Below are 23,019 nucleotides of genomic sequence, written 5' to 3'. Positions count from 1 at the left end.
TTTAAATGCATGTTGTTAGAAAAGTTTTAAAAATAAAAAGTATAGATGTAGGCCAGGTTAGTTTGAAAATAATACCCCGAAATTCTCGAAATATCTAAAAAATAAGGACCGAGATTCTCAGGTTCTGGAAAATTTTTAGGTGGTGAAATTAGGAGGGGAAAAAACCTTGCTAGGTGTGTGCTTTCAATGTATCTTTTTGCCACATCACTGAAGACACGTCTTAGAAAAATTATTTTCCCTCTCCCATTTTCAACCCCCTTTGAAAAGTTTCTAGAACTCGAGAATCTCGGTCCTCATTTTTCAGAAATCCTGAGAATCTCAAGATATTTTCAAATTAACCGAGGTACAATGTTATTTTCTTTCTCACCCGTTGCCCACCCGGTTGCCTATATAAATGGGGGGTTTTTGCTCACCCTACTCCATCAACTCCTCGACCACCTCCCCTCCCCCTTAAAATCTTTTCTACTCCATTGTTTATATTTTACTTTCAAGTGTTTAAATTTTTCGACGAACAAATTTATTTTTGTTTAAAGGAGACAATATGCTAGTTTTAAGGTGTGTTTGAGTTCACGATTTCATCTACTGTGTCAGGGGGAACCATTACATTAGAAGCTTATAACATTGCAACTCAGGCTCCAAGTTCGGGGTGCTTATACAGTCACGGGTTGTAATCTAACTACAAGTGATAGTTGACGGACATTAGTGTGTGATCATGGCTTGGAGTATGACTCAGGAGCCCACTTGAAGGTGGTTGAGCAGTCATGGGTTCAAGTTCTGCCTCATCAGAAGTGGATGCTTTGTAAGACTGATAAATAAGTTTGAGATCATAATTGTAAGGATAAATTCAGGGGCTTTCCTGTATAATCTGCTAATTATTTTTTCTCCGTCATCATTAAAGTTGGTATCGTCAACCTCCCTCTTGCCCGAAACCAGTGACAAAGTTGGGGGCAAGTGCACTGTGAGGGGTAAGCGACTGTTACATTAGAAAAAAGCTAGAGGGGGCAAGTGCACTGTGAGGGGTAAGCGACTGTTACATTAGAAAAAAGCTAGAGGTTATTTCGGGTCGAGAACGATTACTATGATTAAATCAGTCATTAATAACTCAACTACTGTTGTCTAACTCGACCTCCAACTTCTCTCCACAACCACCATCGCTCCCCCCTTGGCAGTGCTCTTGTATCCAACTCTGTTACTATTTTAGACAATAGGGAGGTTATGGAGCTTGCTTTTGGTGGTGACGGAGAAAAATTGTAACTTGGTTATACTGGAAAATCCCTAAATTTTTCCCTACGATTATCATTTCAAACTTTTGTATCAGGTTTGCAAATCATCCTCTTCTAGTGAGGTGGAACTTAAACTCGTGACCTCATAATCATTACCAGGTGGGCTCCCAAGTTATACTCTAAACCATGACCCCATATTAATATCTATGAACTCAGAGCTTAATTTGCAATGTAATGGTCTTTTAAGGCAATGGTTCCATCCCGACACAAGAAAAGTAATGTATAAATCTTCCATCACTATCGCATCACCGTCAACTGAAATATACCTTTGAGCTTTCACAATTTCTACCTCAAACACAAACACAAATAAATCGGCCTCCCATTATTTCCACCCTAAAACCTACAACCCAAAAATAAACCCTTAAACCCTAACAAAACCCTAAAATCCATTTGCTACCTTAAAACTCTAAACCCTAAAAACTCTAATAAACCCTAATGAAACCTTTAAAACCCTAAACTTGATTAAAGAGAGGGGGTGAAAATGCGTTAATCGTTTTCACCTTCTCTCTTTAAAATCAACCTATTCCAATAAATACACCATAAATCGGCCTATCCATTAACTTTTTTTTAAAAAAAAAATCAATCTTTTTGGCTAATTTAGCCTCTCATGAGAATTCATACGAGATATTACTTATTTTTATTTTTTTAAAAGACAATTATAGTTTTATCCTAAAAAAAGCATTCAATAAGTATAAATTTAAAATTTTACGCATCATAGAAAATATTCATGTTTTCTCAATGTAAAATTAAATGTTACACAATTTTTTATTAATAGAATAATCCAATATGAATTATGATTAATAATAATAAGTGATACTCCCTCGTATAGTTGAAGGGCCCCTTTGGATGGGCGGTGTATTTACCTGCAGTTAATGTAAGAATAACGGTGGCGGTAAGATTAGATACTACAGCATGAGATAAAAAGAAAGTTAAATGCACCACACTAGAGGTAAATGCCCATCCAAAGGGGCTTGAAGTCAAAATCGGTGCAGAGGAATTGGACAAAGAAAGAAAAAGGTAAATATACTTGAAAGGTCACTTTATTTTAAGGACCTGATTAAATTAGTCCCTCTACAATTAAATTGATCAATTTAGTGTTTGTATTATTAAAAAAGAATCAATTAAGAATAATTTTGAATAGAGTTAACACTTGCTATTTAAAAAATATCATTTGTTGTTCAATGGAGTTAATATTTTTAAAGTTTTTGTAGTTCTTTAAATTAAATCCTTTGTTTGAAACTAAATTACGATTGAAACAAATAAATTTCAAGATATTTTTTCTAGTAAATGTTAACTGTGTTACAATTTGAACTTAATTTATTCTTTTAATAGTACAAAGACTAAATTGATCCATTTAATAATAGGACTAGTTTAATCTAGTCCCTATAATATAAAGAAATCCCAAATACTTTAACGAAAAGAAAAACTAAAGCATCGCACGTTAAGGAAAAACGTAGAAAGGAAGATTTTGCAAGGTTTAGTTGAGGTAATTTGTACAATGAAATATTTTATATTTAATAATTTTGAAGTTTTTATTTATTTTTATTTGTTTCGTATTTTTTAGTATCTAGTAATTATACTGAATCTCAATTAAATTTGAAATTAAATTGAGTTGAGTTGAATAGGGAGTAAAACTCTTCCAAATTATTTTTCTATCTAAAATAATTTAAATTCAAAATCTTTCTTAAGACACACCAAACTTCTTATCAGTTATTCAAGCTCAACATTAAATCACATGAATTCTATTAGCAATAGTTCTCATATTGGAGCTTGAATTTTTTTTGTCCAATTTAACAACTGTTCTTATATTTAGGTTTGAATTAGGCAATTATTTTCACATCGAGGTTAATTTTTTTCAAATTAGTCCCTAAATTTTGTAATTATTCTTACATTGGGGTAGAATTTTTTATCTAATTTTTTTAATGAAATATTAAGGACTAACTTGAACTAAAAAAATTCAAACCTCAATATGAGAATAATTGTTAAATTCAGAGACTAATTTAAACTAAAATAAATTCAGCCCATAATATAAAAAACTATAAAATTTGAGATTAATTTAGAAAAAAAAGTTTAAAACACTAAATTTATTCCAAATAATGCATTAATCTAAATAAAATGTAAGCAATAATTCTTTAAATATTTAAAAGTTTCAAAAACCATTAAATATAGCTTAAAATATTTCTGTTTAGGATAATATATAATCATTACACTATAAAGTGAACATGAAATTTAGGCTGAAAAGAAGCAACGGCTATATAGTTTGTAGCAGTAGGGTTTTCCTTTTTCTAAAAATGATAATATTATTTTTCCTTTAAAAAAGAAGACAATTTTCTTGGGTGCTTGGTGGTCTTCTTAATAGTTTTTTTTTTTCTTCAAAAGAATGTTCTTAATAGTTTACTTTAACGTGTGACCAAGGAGATTTTTTTTGGTCGGATTTTCTTTTTTCTTTTCAAACCAAGGAAATTCATTGTACCTATATATTTATCAAGATTCAATGTGAAGCCTCGAATTGCATTCCAGCTATCTGGACCAGAAGCAAAAGGTTTCAAGTTGAACCCTCTTTTTTGTGTACTTTTACCGTATATTTCCTTCTTATTTTTCCTGCATTTCATGGTGTTTTTTTTGTGTTCGAAATTTGTTTTTTTTTTCTCTGAAAATACTGGTATTCTAGTTCTGTATGTGAATTATTGAAGACCATATATAATGAAGTTATTAACAGCAATGTAATGCTGGAATTGGCAGAATGAGTGGGTCTGGTGCAGCAGTTGAAGCTACTGTGATACAAGTAAGTTTAAGCAACTCTGAGCTTGTTCAGCGAGTGGAGGCATCATTTGAGGCAATGAACAATGTAGATTGTTCTGAAGAAAAGAAGAAATCACTCCGAGCCAGATACCTTTATGGCATCATCTTCTTGATTACTAATCTTACCGCCTGGTTCATCCGTGATTATGGCCACACTATTTTCCCTCCACTGTACTGTGAGTCAAATAGTCCTTTCTGTCCTCCAAAAACTTTCTAGGATTTTGTTCACAACTTTAACTTTTTGTTTCTAACTCTACCCTCTGTTGATTCATTGCTCTATTAGCTAGATCTTGATTATAGCAGCTCATCATCTCACTTAGATTCAACTCTTTGGTCTCAAATTATTGTCTCTGTATTTGTATGTGCTATTGCTGAAGAAGAAACTTGTTATGAGTACGGTTGGAAAATATTAATATAATTACATGTTCAATGTTACTTCTCCATAATTTTATGTGGCAAACATTACTTTTATACAGATAAAAAAGCTTGTGGAGTCCGTGGAAGTGATTGTTTTCAAACATTAGGAGTTCTCCGTGTGAGTTTAGGGTGTTTTGTATCTTTTTATAAACACTTCTTTATCCTTTTATTATTATTCATTCCTTCGATTCTTTACTTTACAATCTTTGAAACCTGAGTTCCTTGACAAAGAAGTCAGATATTTTTCCTTCTCATGTTTCTTACTACATTTAGCACAAGAAAACTGTATGAAGCTTGCAGTAAATGGCACTCAGGATGGTGGGCACTAAAGTTTTTCCTATTGGTTGTGTCAATGGTGGTTCCATTCTTCCTTCCTCCAGGTTTTATTCAGATATATGGTATGTTTGCTTTGTATGCCAAATCTAAGAACTTGAAACTGTAAAGCATGCTAATATGACTACCATGATACCATGAATTAAGGAGCTTATTTTCTCTTCTTGCAGGAGAAGTTGCTCGTATTGGTGCAGGGTATTCTCTTTGTACTTTCAACTTTAGTTTAAGTGCTTATAATTTTCTGAAATTACCCCCAACTTTATTCTTCTTTGCATCCTATATTACAGTTTAAGTTTCAATATACTTGTTATAGTTTCATGCTTGCTTCTCTTAATCAATTAAAGAATGCCACATATCATGTAGTGTATCATTCATTTTTTGCTGCAAAATAATATGCCAATCAGATTAAATATGTTGTTTTCCGCTCATATGATTCAGGATTTTTCTCCTTCTGCAACTTGTAAGCGTGATCGAGTTTATCAGATGGTGGAATAAATATTGGGCATCTGATGAGCAAAGTAAACAAAGGTATTTTCCCCATTCTTGAGGTTATATATCATTCAGATTAGGAAGTTTCTCTCTTATCACAAATTCTTCATATCCTTAATATCATCTGTTTCCCAGACTAGTGTATGATAGGTAAAACAGAAGTATATAGGTGTGTTATATTATACACATCAGTTGTGTCCTTCGAAGAATGGTAAGTATTTCTGCCTCCAAAAGAAACAGGGAAATGTCTGTCTATAGTATACTTTTTCTAGAGAATAAGAGAAGGAATGAAAGAGGAAAGACAAATTTTCATGATGATTTCAAACACTTCCCATGGAGTTGTTCAAAAAGTCATTTAATTGCGCATCTGTTAGTTTGGTGATGAGGGACGGAAGTGCGCAGTCGATACAATGATTATACCATTTATCCTCTTTTCAGATGGTCCGCTGAATATCAAAGTAGAAAAGAGTTTTTACAGAATGATATTGCTTTTTCTGAATGCCTATCCGGATAAAACATCCTACATGAACCTTCATGACTTGCTGCAAAAGTGTATGTGTATTTTGGAGATGGTACCCTTAGATCTGAAGTGAGCTATGGATGGAGGTCAAGAGACATTAAAAGCTTTATCCTATCAAGTTATTAGAATTATATTACATAATTTGTGGATTTGAAAGCCTTTTTGGCCTTTCTGATTTCCATAAAGTTGAGTAAGTATTTTCTGACGAATCACTGTCTTCTTTTCATTCGCAGCTGCACCATTGCATTATTTACCTCAACAGTTTTTTACGTTGCTTCCATCTGTGAAATTGTGTCCATGTACTATTTTTATGCCCCAAGACCATCATGTTCTCTCAACATATTCTTCATTACATGGACTGCTATTCTGCTCATAGTGATGATGGCTATGTCCTTGCATTCAAAGGTATGATTCTCAAGAAATGAGTTTCTTTGAAATACCATTCATTGCTACATGAGTATTTTTTCTGCACTTCTTTCTGATGATACAGGCAATATAACCTCTGTTGAGACAGGGGAAGAAATGACTAGCATCACATATTTGCAGTCATCAAGATGATGATCTTTATCATGAAACAAATATGACTCTGAAACATCATTACCATGATGTTTTGGCTTTTATTCACCTTCATTATAGCATGAATCATCATCCACTACCTATACTGACATGAAACATTCAAACCTACTAAATATGATTGCTATGGACTTTTGCATTATTTTCCTGTGCTAAAGATTCAATTCATCTAAAATGAGTACCGCCATTGCATGTGCGTAATGCAGGTTAATCGAGGTCTTTTATCTTCAGGAATTATGGCTGCTTATGTTGTTTTCCTCTGCTGGTCTGCTATTAGAAGGTTAGGAATTTCTCAGCAGCGGCAATTCCATGCATTTCTCACTTCAAAGTTTTACATGGTGCATTAATATAACTCCGATGAAATCCATATATTGATTGTGGGCCCTACTTTTGTTTTAACTTTTAATTGTTAGATTTGTGTTGACATTTAAGATCAAGCACTCAAAAGGTAACAGGAAGAAGAGTAATTGCATAGTATATGCTTGATTAAATTGTCATGTGAAGGCTAAACTTTACCTGCAATTTTTGAATTTGGTTTAAATGTAGTAGTATCCTGCAAATTTAATGCATCTTCTGAAGTGTTCTCTATATGTTTTACTACATTATGATGCTTTGTTTTTTTTTTCTTTTCCCATTTAGTATCCAATTTATGTTATTGCTGAATATTAAAGGAGCAAATCACTCAGTTTCATTGTTTGAGCTTGAGGGTCAATTACTTGTATCATAATGTTTCACCTCATGTGTTTTCAGTGAACCAGCTGATGAGAAATGCAATGTACAAAAGCCAAAAAATGGACATGGTGATTGGACCACCATACTTGTAAGAGTTGCCAATTCATGGTTTCTGCAATTTTAATCTTCTAGTCGAACTTGCAAGCAACTTTTGTCTCTCCAAATTGATGGAATAGGTGCATCATTTTCAGGGGTTCCTGATTGCTATAGGTGCTATTGTCATGGCAACCTTTTCAACGGGGATTGATTCAAAATCATTTCAGGTAAATAATTACTCCATTAACTTTCTGAAGATTGGTGTTTCCAATTTCCATATAATTTTGGTAGTCGTGTTCTGATAAGAAATACTTAACAACTCTTACGGTTTTCCAGTTTCGCAAAGATGAGGTGAAAGCCGAGGATGATATCCGTTATAACTACGGGTTTTTCCACATCATATTCTCCTTGGGAGCCACGTACTTTGCCATGTTATTCATCAGTTGGAACCTGGAAAACTCTGCAAGCGAGTGAGTAATATATATTAATTTTCACAGTTTTTGTAAGAGTATTTTTCTAGTGTATATATGCTTCTACTCACTTTGCAACAATCAGATGGAGCATGGATGTTGGGTGGACAAGCACTTGGGTGAAAATCATCAACGAGTGGTTTGCAGCCAGCATCTACAGTAAGTGAATCCCTGTTATGCAATTCTTTTGGAATTTGCTTTAATATCTTCTTTTCTTTTAATATGCAGTGTGGAAGTTGATTGCCCCAGTTGTGAAGCAACAACCTAAAGTGATGAACAATGAGGAGTCGGTGCAGCAGATAAATAACTCAAACTCGCCATGATTTTGTTTTGCTGATGAAATTTTATCACATCTTTATTGTTTATTTCTTTATTCTTTCCCCCACTTCTTTTTTTGGCTGGTTTTAGTTGTCCAACTTGTGCCTTTAAACTACGTAAAATACAAGCAAATATCCAGAAATCTATACCATTAGTATATCGAGAATGGGTGGCTTTGAATTGTGATTAATGACACAAACTAGCCTCATCCCTCGGCTTAGCTGGTTGTCTTAGAAACTGAGTTTCATCTTTGGCGAGCCATTTGCCAAATAATGCCTACGGAAACCAATGATAAATTTTCTCTCTACTATCCATAGACTGTTTGATTTAGGGATAGTTTAGTGGGGATTTTCTAAAGAGTGGAAATCGTGAATTAAGATTCAAGTATTTAGAAATGGGTCAAAAAAGATATTTGAAACGTAATCTTTTTAAACCTGATATTGTATAGAATTTAAATGGTATTTTTATTCATATATGAAAGATTAATCTTAATAATGATTAACCAATTTGCCTCCCTTCTTGGTGGTTATTGATCCTAACAAATTATTAATAAATAATGGACAACATATTTGTGCTTTAATATTTTTAAAATTAATTATTCAATTATTTTTAAAGTAAAATATTAATTATTTTTATTATAATTAAAATCAGAGTCCTTATTAATGTGGAATTTCTTAAGTGATTGTTTTATTGAATTAATCTTTTGACTAATTTTTCCCTTTTTATATTTAAATTAAATTAAATTTTTATTAAAATAAAATATTAATAGAGTTAACCACATATTTTTCCTATAAACTTTTTAATCAGTTATTTAGTCATTGTTTTTAGTGAAAGAAATAGTAATTATTTTTCTTAACATTAAAATTAAAGTCTAAAATTTCTTAATTAGTTATTTTATGAAATTAAATATTGAATAATATTTTTATTAATTTATTATATTTACATTGATAAAATAAATTAATTTTGATAATTTTAATTTAATCATTCTCCATTGTATTTAATTTATGAGATATATATCTTTTAAAATATTACTTAATCATGTTGATTGATTTGTTTTTTTCTCAAAAATCGTTTTAAAACTTTGTTTGTGCAATCTATTACACTGTTTTTTTTTTTTTGGCTGGAATATAATTGGATGCAAAAAACATTGTTTTCCCTTCTGTTCACTCTAGCGGCAGAAGTGAAGATCAGAACCCTAATCTGAAAACTCATTAATAAAATGGACCTTTTGGGCCTCAAAAATAAAATGGGCCTAAACATGATTTGAGTTTTCAAACGAATTTAAGAATAATTTAGACTTGAATTGGACTTAAAACAATTTGGGCCTAAAACTGAATTTAAAATTAATTTGGGCTTTAACCCAAATATCTTAAACCATGTATGATTTGGAGAATAAATAGGCCTGCTCTATGGAAAATAAAACATTTTTAAAAGAAAATAATTTTATTTTTATAAAATTTTAAAAAAAAAACCAAAATAGCGATTTTATATAAATTTGATTTTTTTTGGATATCCAAATATCCACCCCTCATGCCAAATTCTCAAAGAATTAAATCAAAGAAATTTAGAAATAATTTAAAATTAAATGAAAAAAATAAAATTTTAATTTAATTCAATTTAAAACCCTTAAACTTTGTGGATGGAATTCGGTCAAAAATTAAATTGATAATATTTCGTAGCCTTCAAAGCCCAATCAAGATATGGAATTGGACTCATTTTCACCTAAAATCCACATCAAAATGTCAAGTATTTTGGCACTTTGTTTCTTAAGCGCTTTGTTTGACTAACTAATTAATCAAAACTCTTAAACCTCATTTCTTTTAGCAACATCATACCATTACTTAATTCAGGTCAACAGCTATCATCACTGTAGCAGCTCACCCGGATGAATCTTATATATTTATATATTATTATCATCTCAATTTTTTTTATTAAAATTATGATTAATTAATTATTTGAATATATGATATCTTTTTATGAATTTTTTAATCATTGAAATGATAATTTTAATTTTTAATTAAAGATAATTTCTTTAAATATGAAATGGTTCAAAATTTTATAAAATATTTTATGCTATTAAATATTTCTAATATTAAATACATTATTTTTCAATATTTACTAAGTTGATTATCAAAAAAAATTGTATTTTCCTTCACATGTAACGTATTAAAGGTTAATAAGTGTTTTGCGTTACTATAAATAAGTGGGGTAAAAATTTGAATATTAAAAATAATTGTTTATTTTATCAACAATATATGTTTAAAATAATAAAATATTAAACATGTGAGAATAATAAAGAGTTTTGAGGGGATAATACTAAAATTATTTCGTTCAGAAAGGCCACATTTTAAAAGCCAAAAGTACAAAGATTGCTTTTGGTTTGATTTATCAAACAATGATTTTACTGCAGAAATCAGAATGTTTTATGTTAATAAGAAGATTAGTTGTCGTGATAATGGGGTTTTAAGCCGACCACCAGTGGCACCGCTCAGGCCTTGCCGCGGGCACATGTGTATCTACAACGGAAAACTTCAAATCTCATTAACAGCCAATGATTAGTCTAAGCATTGGCTGCAACAAGCAAGTCAAGTACCATCCAACCACTCCACCCTGTACGACCTCCTATTTTCCACCAAATCCATGAGATGATAGACGATGCATTCCACTACTAATTTATATGCACTTGACTCTTTCCAAAATTTGAAGTTTGGGATGTCAATTTTAACCTGAAGTTAAAAATCAAAACTTGCCTACCAATAGAAGCTACAAGGCTACATCTTCCTTCTTATAGTTACCCATTCTTAACTGGAAATACTATAGTAATCTCTATGTTGAATGAGTTTTGAGATTCGAATCGTAATTCATCTATCTCCTTCATCCATAATAATAAATAAAAGAAAACACACTCTCCCCATGACTAATGTAACACCACCAACTTCACCACCTCAAAATCCTTCCAACGACTCCATAGCTGATGCTATCCTCTCTGACTCTGAGTCTCTATTTAAAGAGGAAGCTTCATGATGTCTAGCATGCTAATCTCAAAAGGCTACAGATCAGCTATTCATTAGAAAACCAAAGACATTCAGAAAACATCACAAAATGTCCAAGCGACTAGCCTCAGGTTGCATTACAATGCTGATTGCTGCTGTCTACGTGGTAACATGTTTTGCAGCAGTTAACCCCGCAGAAGAGCTCATCCTTGAGTTCTACATGCATGATATCCTAGGAGGAAGTAGCCCCACAGCTCGACCAATAACTGGCTTACTTGGAAACATCTACAGTGGTCAGGTACCTTTTGCTAAACCAGTGGGATTCCTGCCCCCAGATGGTGGACTTGCAATCCCCAATGCCAACGGTGCTATTCCTACTGTCAATGGCATCACTGGCCTCCCTTTAGGAACTGGCTTAGCTGGTACAGCTTTTGCCGGCAATCCAAACCAAAATGGCAACCCTCAGATCCCTCTAGGACCAGATGGCTTGGGACTTGGCTTTGGAACAATCACCGTCATCGATGATATACTCACTGCCAGCCCCGACTTAGGGTCACAGCCAATAGGGAAAGCTCAAGGAGTTTATGTAGCCAGTTCAGCAGATGGAACAACCCAAATGATGGCATTCACAGCTATGATCGAAGGCGGAGAATACAACGACAACCTCAACTTCTACGGAGTTTACAAGATCGGAAGCACCATGTCACATGTATCAGTCACTGGTGGAACCGGCAAGTTTAAGAATGCTTGTGGAATTGCTGAGGTTCGACCACTTATACCACCTGGCCAACATGTCACTGATGGCGCTGAGACATTGCTCAGGATCACTGTCCATCTTAAATACTAAAACTTGTCTTCCAAATTATTTCTGTGCTTGGTTGTGTGAAAATCAACATGGTCATGCATCTTCAATGTAACAATTTTAAAGATTTCTCCTTAAACTTCAATTTACAACCGTACGAAAATTTACGATCAGAACCACTAGTTATAATAGTACAACATTGAATAACTAATTTAAATTAAACTTTTTGACAACTCTACCAACAAAAAGGAGAATCTTAACAAATTCATACATAATACCCCTTCCATTCACGTACTTAGATATGGCGATGGTAATTATGAAAAATCATGCAACATATTTTAAATTTTTTACATTGGATTGAAGCAATTAAGTTTTAATTTATTTAAATAAAATAGTAACATAAATTTCGTTAATTAATATTATTGTATTGAATTTGACTATTAGAATAATCTGAATTTTGCCACTCTAAGCTCTACAAAAGAAAAGGCATCAATAGTAGACTTACTTTATATGGCAGTGATTTTAACACCAGAAATTACAGCAGTTTGATCAAGTCCGTGAAGAGAATCAATCAAGTGCGTCCGCAACGAAGCCGGGCCTCTCGCCGTCTCCATCCCCAGCTCTCCGGCGACGCCAAAAACGGCCAACGCAGAAGCTGTTGTTTCCATAGCATGCGACGGATCAATCGCGACAAAAGCGGCGATCAAGGCGGTGACAGCGCATCCCGTGGCAGTGATCTTTTGCATCATCGGCACGCCGTTTCGAGCTCCGACGATTCGATTCCCATCGGTGACGAAATCGACTGCCCCCGACACCGCCACCACGGCACCGCTGGAATTAGCCAAGGATTTGGCGGCTTCGACGGCGTCTGTTGAATCGTGAGAACTATCTACGCCTTTGGTGGAAGCAAAGGAAGCTTTAGCCAAGGCAATGATTTCGGAGGCGTTGCCTCTGATAACGGTAGGCTTAAGCGAGATAAGATCCAAACACGCCTTCAACCGAAAACGGGAGGCACCGGCAGCGACAGGGTCGAGGACCCAGGGTTTATTCAACTTGGAAGCCAACTGGGCGGCGAGTTCCATAGCCGGTAACCAGTTGTCGGAGAGAGTTCCTACGTTGATGTAGAGAGCGTTGACTTGAGGGGTGAAATCTGGGGATTCGTTGGGAGAATGGAGCATGGCAGGAGAGGCACCTGCGGATAAGAGAGTGTTGGCCGTTAGATCCATGGAGACAAAGTTAGTGATGCACTGGATTAACGGTGATAGAGAGCGGACTGAGCTGAGGTAGGTCCACGCCTTTGCACCCCACTCTCTCTGTTCGCCGTCTTCCATTTCTGTCTTCTGTGATGGAGAAATTTATTGTTTTTCTATCTATAAAAGACTCGCTTGATTCTTTAGTTCAGCCGATTTCTCACTTATTTTCATTTTCTAAATTGGATATTATAACTCTAACTTTAATCTTAATAACAAAACATTCATTCAACCTTTAAAAAAATAACAAATCAGTCTTCCTAATAATTTTTTATTAGAAACATTACTGAAAAGTAACATGACCCTTAACCAACTCCTTGCTATCATTAACTAGCCAGTTGGAGGGTTAGCTATCATTTAAACAGACCCATTTAAGAGCCCTTGTTGGGCAATAGAAGAAGAATAAAAAAAGAAATTGAGATGTTGTTCGTGATTTCGATGTACTATTGTGGAAACCCAACCAATTTAAACTATATGAAGTACGAGATGGGTTTCGAAATCATTGTCATTTTTTTACTTGATTTGATCCACCATTGATATCCCATTCATGAAATGTGTTATTCGATCTTCTGAAAAAAAGTTAGCACATTGAAGGATGTAAGGAGGAGGGAGAGAAAAACATGATGTTTGGTGTTGTTATTTGTAATATTGTTGTTGTTGTCTAAATGAAAAATCTAACTTATGTGATAGCTGGTATTGTTGTTGTTGAAATGGAAAACTAACTTATATGACTGCTGGTATTGAGGTTGTTGAAATTGATCAATTCAATTTTTTTATAAATTGTTTGTTGTTTTAAATCGATTCTTTGCTTATTTAATAGATTCATTATTGTTTGAATCGATTCATTGTTGTTTAACTCGATTCAGACTCCAACATAAATTCACTATTAATATTCATTTGGTCCCTTATTAATACTTGCACCTTATTTGTTCCTTATCAATACTGAATTACACTATTAGCTACCACCAAAAAATCAACTCTAATAGACGTAAGATGGGCTTTCACTATAAGTTAGGTATGTTTATTGTTTTAAATTGATTCTTTACTTATTTGAATAGATTGTTTGTTGTTTTAAATCGATTATGTACATTCAAAAAATCAATTGCACAAAAACATACCACAATTCACCAATTGTCAATCAAATCATGTTCAAGCAGCATACAGTACTTAAAACAAAAAGATAAGATAATCACACAACCATAAAAAAATTGACTAAGGATGCAATTTTCTATGAATGCCCATTTTCTATGAATGTCCTTCTATATTTAAATTACACATTACCCCCAATGTGTGTAACCCAAACAAAAAACACACACAAAAACACAAAATAATCAAAATATACAATAAAAAGAAATAAAAAAACACACATAAAAATGATTGAAATCCTCCATAATCAGGGAGACCCATATCACCACGGTAAAAGAACTTCAATGAGGTTCTCAAAACTTTGAATCGGTGTTTGTTCTTTATTTTCAAGACTACGACCTCCATATTCTATTGAAAACATTGCTTCCTTCTTATCTTTGATTGTCGAGACAGCCTTGTCACGATCCACTTCTCTTCAAAGTCTAACCAACTCTAAAACTCATTCCGAGGTACTATACCTTTAGGCAATTTGAATTCAATGTTATATAAATTCGTATTGTCTCAAAATGTAGTTCCCAAGTCGAAAGAAAAATACATGTGATCGTCAAGTACGTCGATCAGCTCTTCCAAAACGATAGTTAGAAAGTGTGTCGGCTCCTCTATACTTTCACTTAATTGTAGGTTTAACTCTTCCTATACATCTAGCTCTACTCTTACTCCTATGTCAATTGAAGTGAAGAGACCATCTTCGTTTCTCACAATCTCATCATCGTCTCATTAACTATCGGATAGTCAGTGGTGTAGGAAACAATGGTTTTAGAACCCTATTTCCAATGATCGAGTCTGTAAATATTAATATTTAACATTTACGAGGTTACTATAAAGTTTAACTAAAGTTTGGTCCATTAATTTTATCGTTTGGATAATTAATCAAGGTATAATGACTAAATTATAAAAATGATAAAATTTAATTGCTATGGTATTTTAATTAATTGAAGGACCAATTGAGTAATTGGACCTTACCAATTATGTTAAATAGTGGTGGAGAATAGTTGTAACCCACTAAAATTGTTAATTAAGCTTAAATTTAATTAAACTTAGGTTAATTAAGTTAATTTATTTAATTAAAATATATAAGAAAAAATTGAAAAGAAAAGAAGGCCATTTTCTATCATCTTCTTCACCTAGTAGTAGAAAAAAGAAGAGAAAATGGTTTAGAAGCTTTCAAATTTCGCCTCTTAATTTGGTGAGTTCGATTTAGTCTTTTTCTTGTAATTTTTATGTTTTTAAGGTCCCGGGAGCTTGATTTAGCTAACTCATGTATCAATTCCATTAATGAGTTTTTGAATTTTTTTGGTGTTAAATGGTTAGATTTTAAGCTTAGATATGAAAAAGAACTAATTTGTAAAGTGAAATTTGTTAATTTTGAGCATAGGGACTAAAGTGTAAATCATTCAAAAATTGGTATGAAATTTCTATAATTATGGATAGCAAAGGGCCTTAGAAGGATGTAATTGAAATTGATTTCGAAATCAAAGCTCAAATTCGAAAGTTATAGCAATTTTAATTTTAGGGACTAAATTGAATAAAATACAAAAATTTAAGGACATTCAAAAACTAAAAAATTGTACTGACTTATGCATCTAGTAGGCTATTATAATTTTTTTAAAATTTTAAATTGAATTAAATTATTATATAGATCAATATTTGAACCAAACCGAGGATAACCAGGGAAAAGACAAAATCATTGATCCATCATTGTGATTCAACTTGTCTGCTAATTTTGTCAAGTAAGTTCATACGATATAATTTTTTTAATTATTGTGTATTTAAATTGTAAATATATGTTTGTTAATTGAAATTTGGATTCTTTACGATTTAGTACAAAAGGTGATATCTAGACTATTACAAAGAAATGAAAATGAACTTATATGTTGAAATTACCTTGATGAAACTTTGTAAATGTCTTGTACACTTGATTACAGATGTGGTTAATTACCAATGATTATTGAGATCTAGCATTTGTTACGAACCCGAAGATACATGTGACATAGTTTTAGCTCAGACAAGTAACTTGATGTCATTTCAAAGGTTTAGCCTAGACGGGTAACCTGACATGATTATATGTTCAACTCGAATGAGCAATGACTGTGATTAGTACTAGTGTTTTTGAGTTTTTTTATTGATTTTCATCAAGCAATACTAATAATATGAAATAAGATATGAAAATGATAGAAAATGTAAGTGATGTTCAAATATGGTATTAGTAAATGATTTGAATATATGTAGCTTTGATATACAAGTATGACTACTGGAATGATATGTGTTGATATGTTATAAAGTTGATACATTATATGATTGATTATGTATTAAAGCTCACCTTATTGTTGTAATTTGCTATACTAGGCAAACTTTATCGAGTTAAATAGCTTAATATGATTAATTGTTAACTTCTAAATACCTATGGACTTACTAAGCATTCGTTAAGCTTACCCCGTTGTTTTCCCTTTTCTTGCATATTACCATCTTACAGAATGTGTCGATCAAATCTACGAGAAGCTCACGCTTTCCTGTTATTATTTGGTAGATTTTCAATCATTTTAAATCTCAATTACGTGGCACGTATATAGGAGTTATGCTTTTGGTAACATAAATGTTAGCATTATTGAACACTTTCTAATGTGAATATTTTGTAAGGTAAAGTCTATCTGACTATGTTTGTTTTGGTAACATTTTGAACTATATGTGTGACACTTGATATGGTACATTTGTGTTTAAATGGTAGTGTGGAATGGCTAGATATACGGTTGAATTGGTATAAGTTGAATTGAAATGAATTGGTGCCAAATTATGGCATACTGGTTTAATTTATTAGGAAAATGGTTAAATGTAATGTTTGGCATGAATTTGACACGTGTTTAGTAGATTTTTATACAGGTAAATGTGTGCTAAATGAACTAATTGTATAGAATAGTTCGGTTGGTTGAAATAGGCACCAAAAGGCTTAATTTATGCCAAAAGTAGCCTCCACATTGTAAGGTCCAGTGATGGTCATTGCGACGAGGTCTGGATTTTGGGCCACGGCGTGACAAGGAACCCTATCATCTTAATGAGGCAAGTTAGAAAGTCACTTCTCGACGTCATTCTGAAATTTTGAAAATATTGCAATTTGGTTTTAATATGATTCTAGTTAACATCAGAGCATTTGTAGGCTCGTATAAGACTCGAGAAAGATTGTACGATCATTTTGTGATATGCAATGGTTGTGTTTGCATGATTTATATCTTAATGTGAACTATAGCATTCGTAGCTTGGACCCGGAGATCAGATCAAGCGAGGGGTGTTACATTTAGTGGTATCAAAACTACGGTTTAGTCGATTCTAAGATTGACACGTAGCAAGCACGATTCTAAAAATACATGCCACAATAACTTGTGGTAATATGATGCCTTCTGATCTGATTTGACTATTTTTCATATGGATAACCATGTCGACCGAATTTAATAAGGTCGACAATAATATATTTGCTTCCAATTAGGGAGTTACTTAGAGTATGCATGTTCTGCCAAGGCCCGGAAGTGAGGTGTGAGATGTCTTTTCCAAATGATAAACTGATAGTTCAACCAATTTATTAGAGCTACCCCTTTAGCTCCATAGTTTCAAATACAACCTCCACCCCATATCGTGCCTTATGCTACACTCTTTTTCTTCAAATCCCTGCTATAGTAAATGTCCACCGACCTCCGATAGATAAAATAAAAAAATAGAGTTGAGGAATTTTGAGGTAAAATAAACTACAATCTGACTAAAGTTGAATGTTGGCTAGAAAATACTTTAAGAATGTTTGATGAAATTATTTGTACACCGGATGATAGTTTGAGATGCGTTGTATCATTGCTGAAAGATAAGGTATACCAATGGTGGATAACACTGACATCTGTTGTTCCAAGAGACCGAGTGAATCGGGAATTTTTCCAAACCAAGTTCAAGAAGAAATATGTGAGTTGGCTATATCTCAAAAAGAAGAATAGATAATTCATAGCATTGAAAATGGTTGATATTATAATAGCCTTTTTTTAGTCAAATCGGAATAGTAGTTTTGGGACCAAAAATTTGAGGTCAAAATAATTATTTTATTATTATTTTAATGTCTACAGCATGATAGTATGATTGTGTGAAAATTTTGTTAAGAAATTTTATCGTTTGAATATTCAATTTGATAAAAAAGACTAAATCATGTAAAGTGCAAAACTTGAGTTCTATTAGCTAAAGGTGTCTAATAGCTATAGAACTTTAATGTGGAGGTCCTTATGTGGTAATTAGACCATTGTTAATGTTAGTGGACAAAGATAGACACATGACTAAGTGACTTTTATGTTAATAGCCAAGGTTAATTTTGTAATTTAGTAATTTAAAGTTAAAATTAATAAAACAAAATCAATTCTTTACATTCATCTTCAAAATCCACCGAATTTTGAATGAATAAAACCCATTTTTACGGTTTTTAATTTCGGCTAGCTTGAGGAAGTACATATCAAGAAAAGCGAAGTTTAGATTTAGATCGGGGGAAAAATAAAGTTTTGGACTAGTCGATCCATTTCATCGTTTTTGCGATCGAGGTAAGTTCGTATGTTAATAAGCATTAATATAATTGTGTTTTAAATGCTTTATTATTGAATTAATTGTGAACACGACCTTACGGATATGTTCGAAGAAGATTCGGCAATGTGAAATCTTGGTTGAACCTTAGGAATAGATTATGATAAGAATGACATGTCATTAGGGGTTATGTGATTTGGGTGCTGGTCCGTACGTCCTATTGGTGGCTAAGTTATGCGGCATGTGTTGCGGATTATCGTCAGCTTGTGTGAGCAGCACCGTGTAGCTACGTCATGACCGTCAGCTTGTGTGAGCAGACTCATTGATAGCTCGAAAGTGAGCATTATATGAGATATGAGATTGAGACAGCTTTGGTTATGTAATTGGAACTTAGGGTGCGAGATTCCCGAGTATCTGATATTATTCCAAATGGTTTAACGGGTATATCAAAGATATGGATAAGTAAGAGATTGATATGAGTTGATACAGGTATGTACATGAACCGTACAAGCATTGAATCGAAAAAACTTGTGAATTTCATATCTAACCTTGTGAATGAATATGTGATAGGTTTGTGGGTTATTATGAGTTATATTAAGATATGTTTAATTGCTTAAATTATATATGTATGGTAAGTTGAGTTTATTATTGTACGAGCTTACTAAGTGTTATAGCTTACTTTGTTTACTTTTCCATGTCTTATAGTGAATATCGAAGCTTGCTCGGATTGAGAGTTTTCGGAGATCTCATTACACTATCAAGCTTTCACTTTGGTACTTTTGAACTTATGTATTTGGTTATATGGCACGTATATGAGTTATAGTCATTTTGGTATATATGTTAGTAATGGATTTAGCCATTTGATTTGGCTTGTAAATGATGAATGGTTAGTTATGTTTATAGCCATGTAAATTGGCTTATTTTGGCATGTTTGACAATTTATATATATAGGTGCAAATGACCTTATGTTATGTGGTTGGTAATGGCTATGTGATGTTTATGATAAATTGGTAATTTGACTACCATATGGTTGAAATTATGAGATTTGTTATGCATGTGATTTGAGGTAAGAAAGTGCATATATGAAGTTAATCATTTAGGTAAAATTGTGAATGTGAAATTGGCATGTCTTGTATAGGCAAGTTATGATGTTATGAGCATTATAGTTCTTGGTATGAAAATAACATGAATTAGACTTGATTGAGATTGGTTGGAATGCCTATTTATGCCATGTTATGTTTCATTTGCATTCTATAAGTGAATACAAATTTGGGTGAGAAAGATGATGTGGTAAATAGCCTATTTTTGTCCACACGAGCAAAGACACGAGCGTGTGTCTCAGCTGTGTGTGACACACGGTCAGGTGATACGGCCGTGTGTCCCCTGGTGTTTAATTAAAAATCATGTCAGTATGCTTCACACAACCCAGCACACGAGCTTGTGACTTGATCGTGTGGCATAAGTCAGTATACAATACAGTTTTGGCACGGCCTAGCACACAGCCTGTGTAACAGCTCGATTTTGGGCTAGTCAGAACAGTGGTTTCGGGACCACAAATATGACGTAGAAAAATTTAATTTGACTGACAGCTAGTGTGAGCAGGCCCGTGATTAGCTCATGTGCGAGCCCTACGTATTATGAGAAATGAGATAACATTGGCTACATATGTGGCACTAATGTGCAAGACTTTCCGTGTATCCAATAATATTCCAAGTGTTCAACAAGTAATCCGAAGAGTATGTCAAAGTCAACAAATTATGCAACTATATTATGAGTTGGTACAAGTATGTATGTAAAACTCATGAGTATAGATTTTAGTATGAGATAACTCTTGGTAAGAATGCTAATGAGTAAGGTAAGCCTAAGATACATGATGATAATTACGTTAACTTATGTTGAGTAGTTATATGATTAATGTATGATTTATGTTGCTTATTATTTGCATGCAAACTTACTAAGCTTTAAAAGCTTACTCCCCCTTTTTCCTTCCATTCCTTATAGTGTCGCTAAGCTAGCTTGGAAATCGAGGAATGTCGGAGCTTGATTCACACTATCAAACGATTGTTTTGGGTATACTTGGTTTCAATATTTTGAGTATGGCATGTATAGGGACTTGGTCATTTTGTTACGTGTCATATTGGTTTAGCCAAATGTGTTGGCATTGTAATGGTTAATGATTCATTTTGTATATGGCCATTGGAAGTTGGCTAATATTATTTTTATTGGTCATTAGTATATTTATGTGATGATGCTTATCATGAAAATGAATTTAGCATGAATGGAAAAGAAAGTATGTGATGTTTATGCATGATAGATGTTAGTATATGCAAATGATGTATTGATATCTTGTTTGTGGCTGATTTGGTTGTATGTATATGCTTGGATTGGTGTTTCTTGTTGTTGTGTGGGTTCATGCAAGTAAGGGTGGCAAAATGGCTTGGTAAATAGCCTTATTTTGTCCATACGGGCAGAGACACGGCCATGTGTCTTAGCCGTGTGAAGGACACGGCCTAGGGACATAGGCGTGTGCCCAGGGCATGTGAAGTCTGCACCTATTTTATGAAAAATTATGAAAATTAAATCATCCACGCGACCTAAGAACATGGGCATGTGACTTGGCCGTGTGACTTCAATTTGTTGATGTCGTCATAAACAGAGAGTTACACAGGTTAGGGACACGAGCATGTGTGTCCATACGGCTTACCCACACGGGTGTGTCCCAAAGCTACATGGGCATATGACCCCTGTTTTGGTGAAAAATTTTCTAGGTGTTGGGAAGTTTTCTAAAGTTCTCAGTTTAGTCCTGAACCACTCTTAATGCATGTTTTGGGCCTCGTAGGGTCGTTTAAGAGACAATATGAATGTTTTCGAAAAGTTTTAAATTTGAGTGGAAATTCATGTCCTGGTTTTGAATATTTATTTGAGTTTAACTCTGGTAATGCCTCATACTCGGTTCTGACGTCGAATATAGGTAAAGGGTGTTACAGCCTGGCACACGGGTATGTGAGGCCAGTTCAAAGGGCACATGGGTTGGGTACAGGGGCGTGTGGTTGGCCGTGTGACCCAAGTCAAGGAGTTACACGGGGTCAGACACAGACTGGGACACGGTCATTTGATCTCATTTTGAATGTCCATACGACCTATGACATGGGCGTGTCTTTGGCCGTGTGAGACACACCGGCATGTGTCCCTAGTATTTTGAAAAATTTCTAAGTTTTTCAAAAATTTCTTGAGTTATCGGCTTAGTTCCGAACCACTCCTAATGCATGATTTGGGCCTCATAGGCTCTTATTAGGGATGATATGAATGATTGTGAATGATTTATATTTGGAATGGAAAAATTGGATGTAAATTGTATGTTTATTTGTGTAATAAGTCCAATAAGTTCAGTAATATTGTGTAACCCTATTTCGACAATGAATATAGGTGAGGAGTGTTATATTTATTGGTATCAGAGCTACGATTTTTTCAATTCTAGGACTGACGTAGCGTATGTGAGTCTAGCTATACATGCCATATATAACCTGTGATAATGTGATAACTCCTAACAATTTTAAATCGTGTTTTTATGTAGTAATGGATCCTAATCGAGTGTGGCTGATGATGTTGAGAGTAATACACAAGCCTCCGTTCACGGAGTAGTGCAATCTGAGTCGAGACTTGTATCTGATAGTCAGAGAGGAGAAGCCAAAGAAGCTTTCTTCCTAATGATGAATGAGTGGTTCATTGAGTCTGTCCGAACTAATCCGGTTGCTCAGCAACCTCCACCCCCACCTATTCCCCAGCCTGTCCCCATAGTTCATTAAGGTTTGGGACCTATACGTTTGAGTAAGATGCCTGTGGATAAAATTTGAAAGTATGGGGCTGAAGAGTTTAGAGTTACCGTTGATGATGATCCTGAGAGAGCTGAGTTTTGACTTGAGAATACAATAGTATTTGATGAACTATCTTGCATGCCAGCTGAATGTGTAAAATGCACCATATCACTTCTGAGAGACACTGCATATCAATGGTGGAATTCTTTGATATTTGTGGTGCCGAGAGAACGGGTCACATGAGAATTCTTTCAAACTGAGTTTAGAAAAAAATATATAAGCCAGCGATTTATTGATCAAAAGTGCAAGGAATTTCTGGAACTAAAACATGGTCAAATGTCTGTGACCGAGTACGAGAGAGAATTTGTGAGACTTAGTAAATATGCTTGAGAATGTGTCTCAACTAAAGCAATTATGTGTAAGAGATTTGAAGACAGGTTGAACAAAGACATTAGACTTCTAATCGAGATTCTAGAATTAAAAGAATTTGTGGTATTAGTC

General features: G+C 33.7%; 3 protein-coding genes across 5 annotated transcripts; 2 read left to right on the top strand and 1 right to left on the bottom strand.

Moving 5' to 3' along the window:
* Positions 1–3,513: 3,513 nt before the first annotated feature.
* On the top strand, positions 3,514–8,269 carry LOC108465329 (uncharacterized). 3 transcript variants are annotated; one of them, XM_017765653.2, is made up of 13 exons: positions 3,514–3,825; positions 4,026–4,261; positions 4,562–4,638; positions 4,741–4,900; positions 5,006–5,030; positions 5,274–5,363; positions 6,078–6,249; positions 6,624–6,697; positions 7,168–7,237; positions 7,341–7,412; positions 7,522–7,655; positions 7,741–7,814; positions 7,884–8,269. In XM_017765653.2, the coding sequence occupies exons 2-13, from the start codon at positions 4,027–4,029 to the stop codon at positions 7,976–7,978; spliced, it is 1,278 nt and encodes a 425-aa protein (XP_017621142.1). In that variant the 5' UTR covers positions 3,514–3,825; position 4,026; the 3' UTR covers positions 7,979–8,269. The 3 variants fall into 3 exon arrangements, with proteins under 3 accessions (XP_017621142.1, XP_017621143.1, XP_052875587.1); XM_053019627.1 differs by lacking the exon at positions 3,514–3,825 and adding an exon at positions 3,852–3,945; XM_017765654.2 differs by lacking the exon at positions 3,514–3,825 and having other exon boundaries at positions 3,842–4,261.
* Positions 8,270–10,894: 2,625 nt separating this feature from the next.
* LOC108465328 (dirigent protein 16-like) lies at positions 10,895–11,944 on the top strand. The gene has a single exon (XM_017765652.2). The coding sequence runs from the start codon at positions 11,076–11,078 to the stop codon at positions 11,811–11,813; it is 738 nt and encodes a 245-aa protein (XP_017621141.1). The 5' UTR covers positions 10,895–11,075; the 3' UTR covers positions 11,814–11,944.
* A 228-nt stretch (positions 11,945–12,172) lies between these two features.
* On the bottom strand, positions 12,173–13,250 carry LOC108465327 (hydroxyethylthiazole kinase). Its single transcript, XM_017765650.2, has one exon. It carries the CDS (start codon positions 13,097–13,099, stop codon positions 12,275–12,277), a length of 825 nt encoding a protein of 274 aa, XP_017621139.1. The 5' UTR covers positions 13,100–13,250; the 3' UTR covers positions 12,173–12,274.
* Between the last annotated feature and the right edge of the window lie 9,769 nt (positions 13,251–23,019).

The sequence above is a fragment of the Gossypium arboreum genome, chromosome 10, assembly GCF_025698485.1.
Source record: "Gossypium arboreum isolate Shixiya-1 chromosome 10, ASM2569848v2, whole genome shotgun sequence".
NCBI lineage: Eukaryota > Viridiplantae > Streptophyta > Magnoliopsida > Malvales > Malvaceae > Gossypium > Gossypium arboreum.
Note: the sequence above shows the minus strand (reverse complement) of the source record. Positions and strands in the feature narration are given on the sequence as shown.

Excerpts from the sequence above, each read along its gene's own strand:
- LOC108465327 (XM_017765650.2), bottom strand. The coding sequence starts at position 13,099 with ATGGAAGACGGCGAACAGAGAGAGTGGGGTGCAAAGGCGTGGACCTAC.
- LOC108465329 (XM_017765653.2), top strand. The coding sequence starts at position 4,027 with ATGAGTGGGTCTGGTGCAGCAGTTGAAGCTACTGTGATACAAGTAAGT. Across the intron at positions 4,262-4,561 it reads TATTTTCCCTCCACTGTACT|ATAAAAAAGCTTGTGGAGTC; the intron begins GTGAGTCAAATA and ends ACTTTTATACAG. Across the intron at positions 5,364-6,077 it reads GATGAGCAAAGTAAACAAAG|CTGCACCATTGCATTATTTA; the intron begins GTATTTTCCCCA and ends TTTCATTCGCAG.
- LOC108465328 (XM_017765652.2), top strand. The coding sequence starts at position 11,076 with ATGTCCAAGCGACTAGCCTCAGGTTGCATTACAATGCTGATTGCTGCT.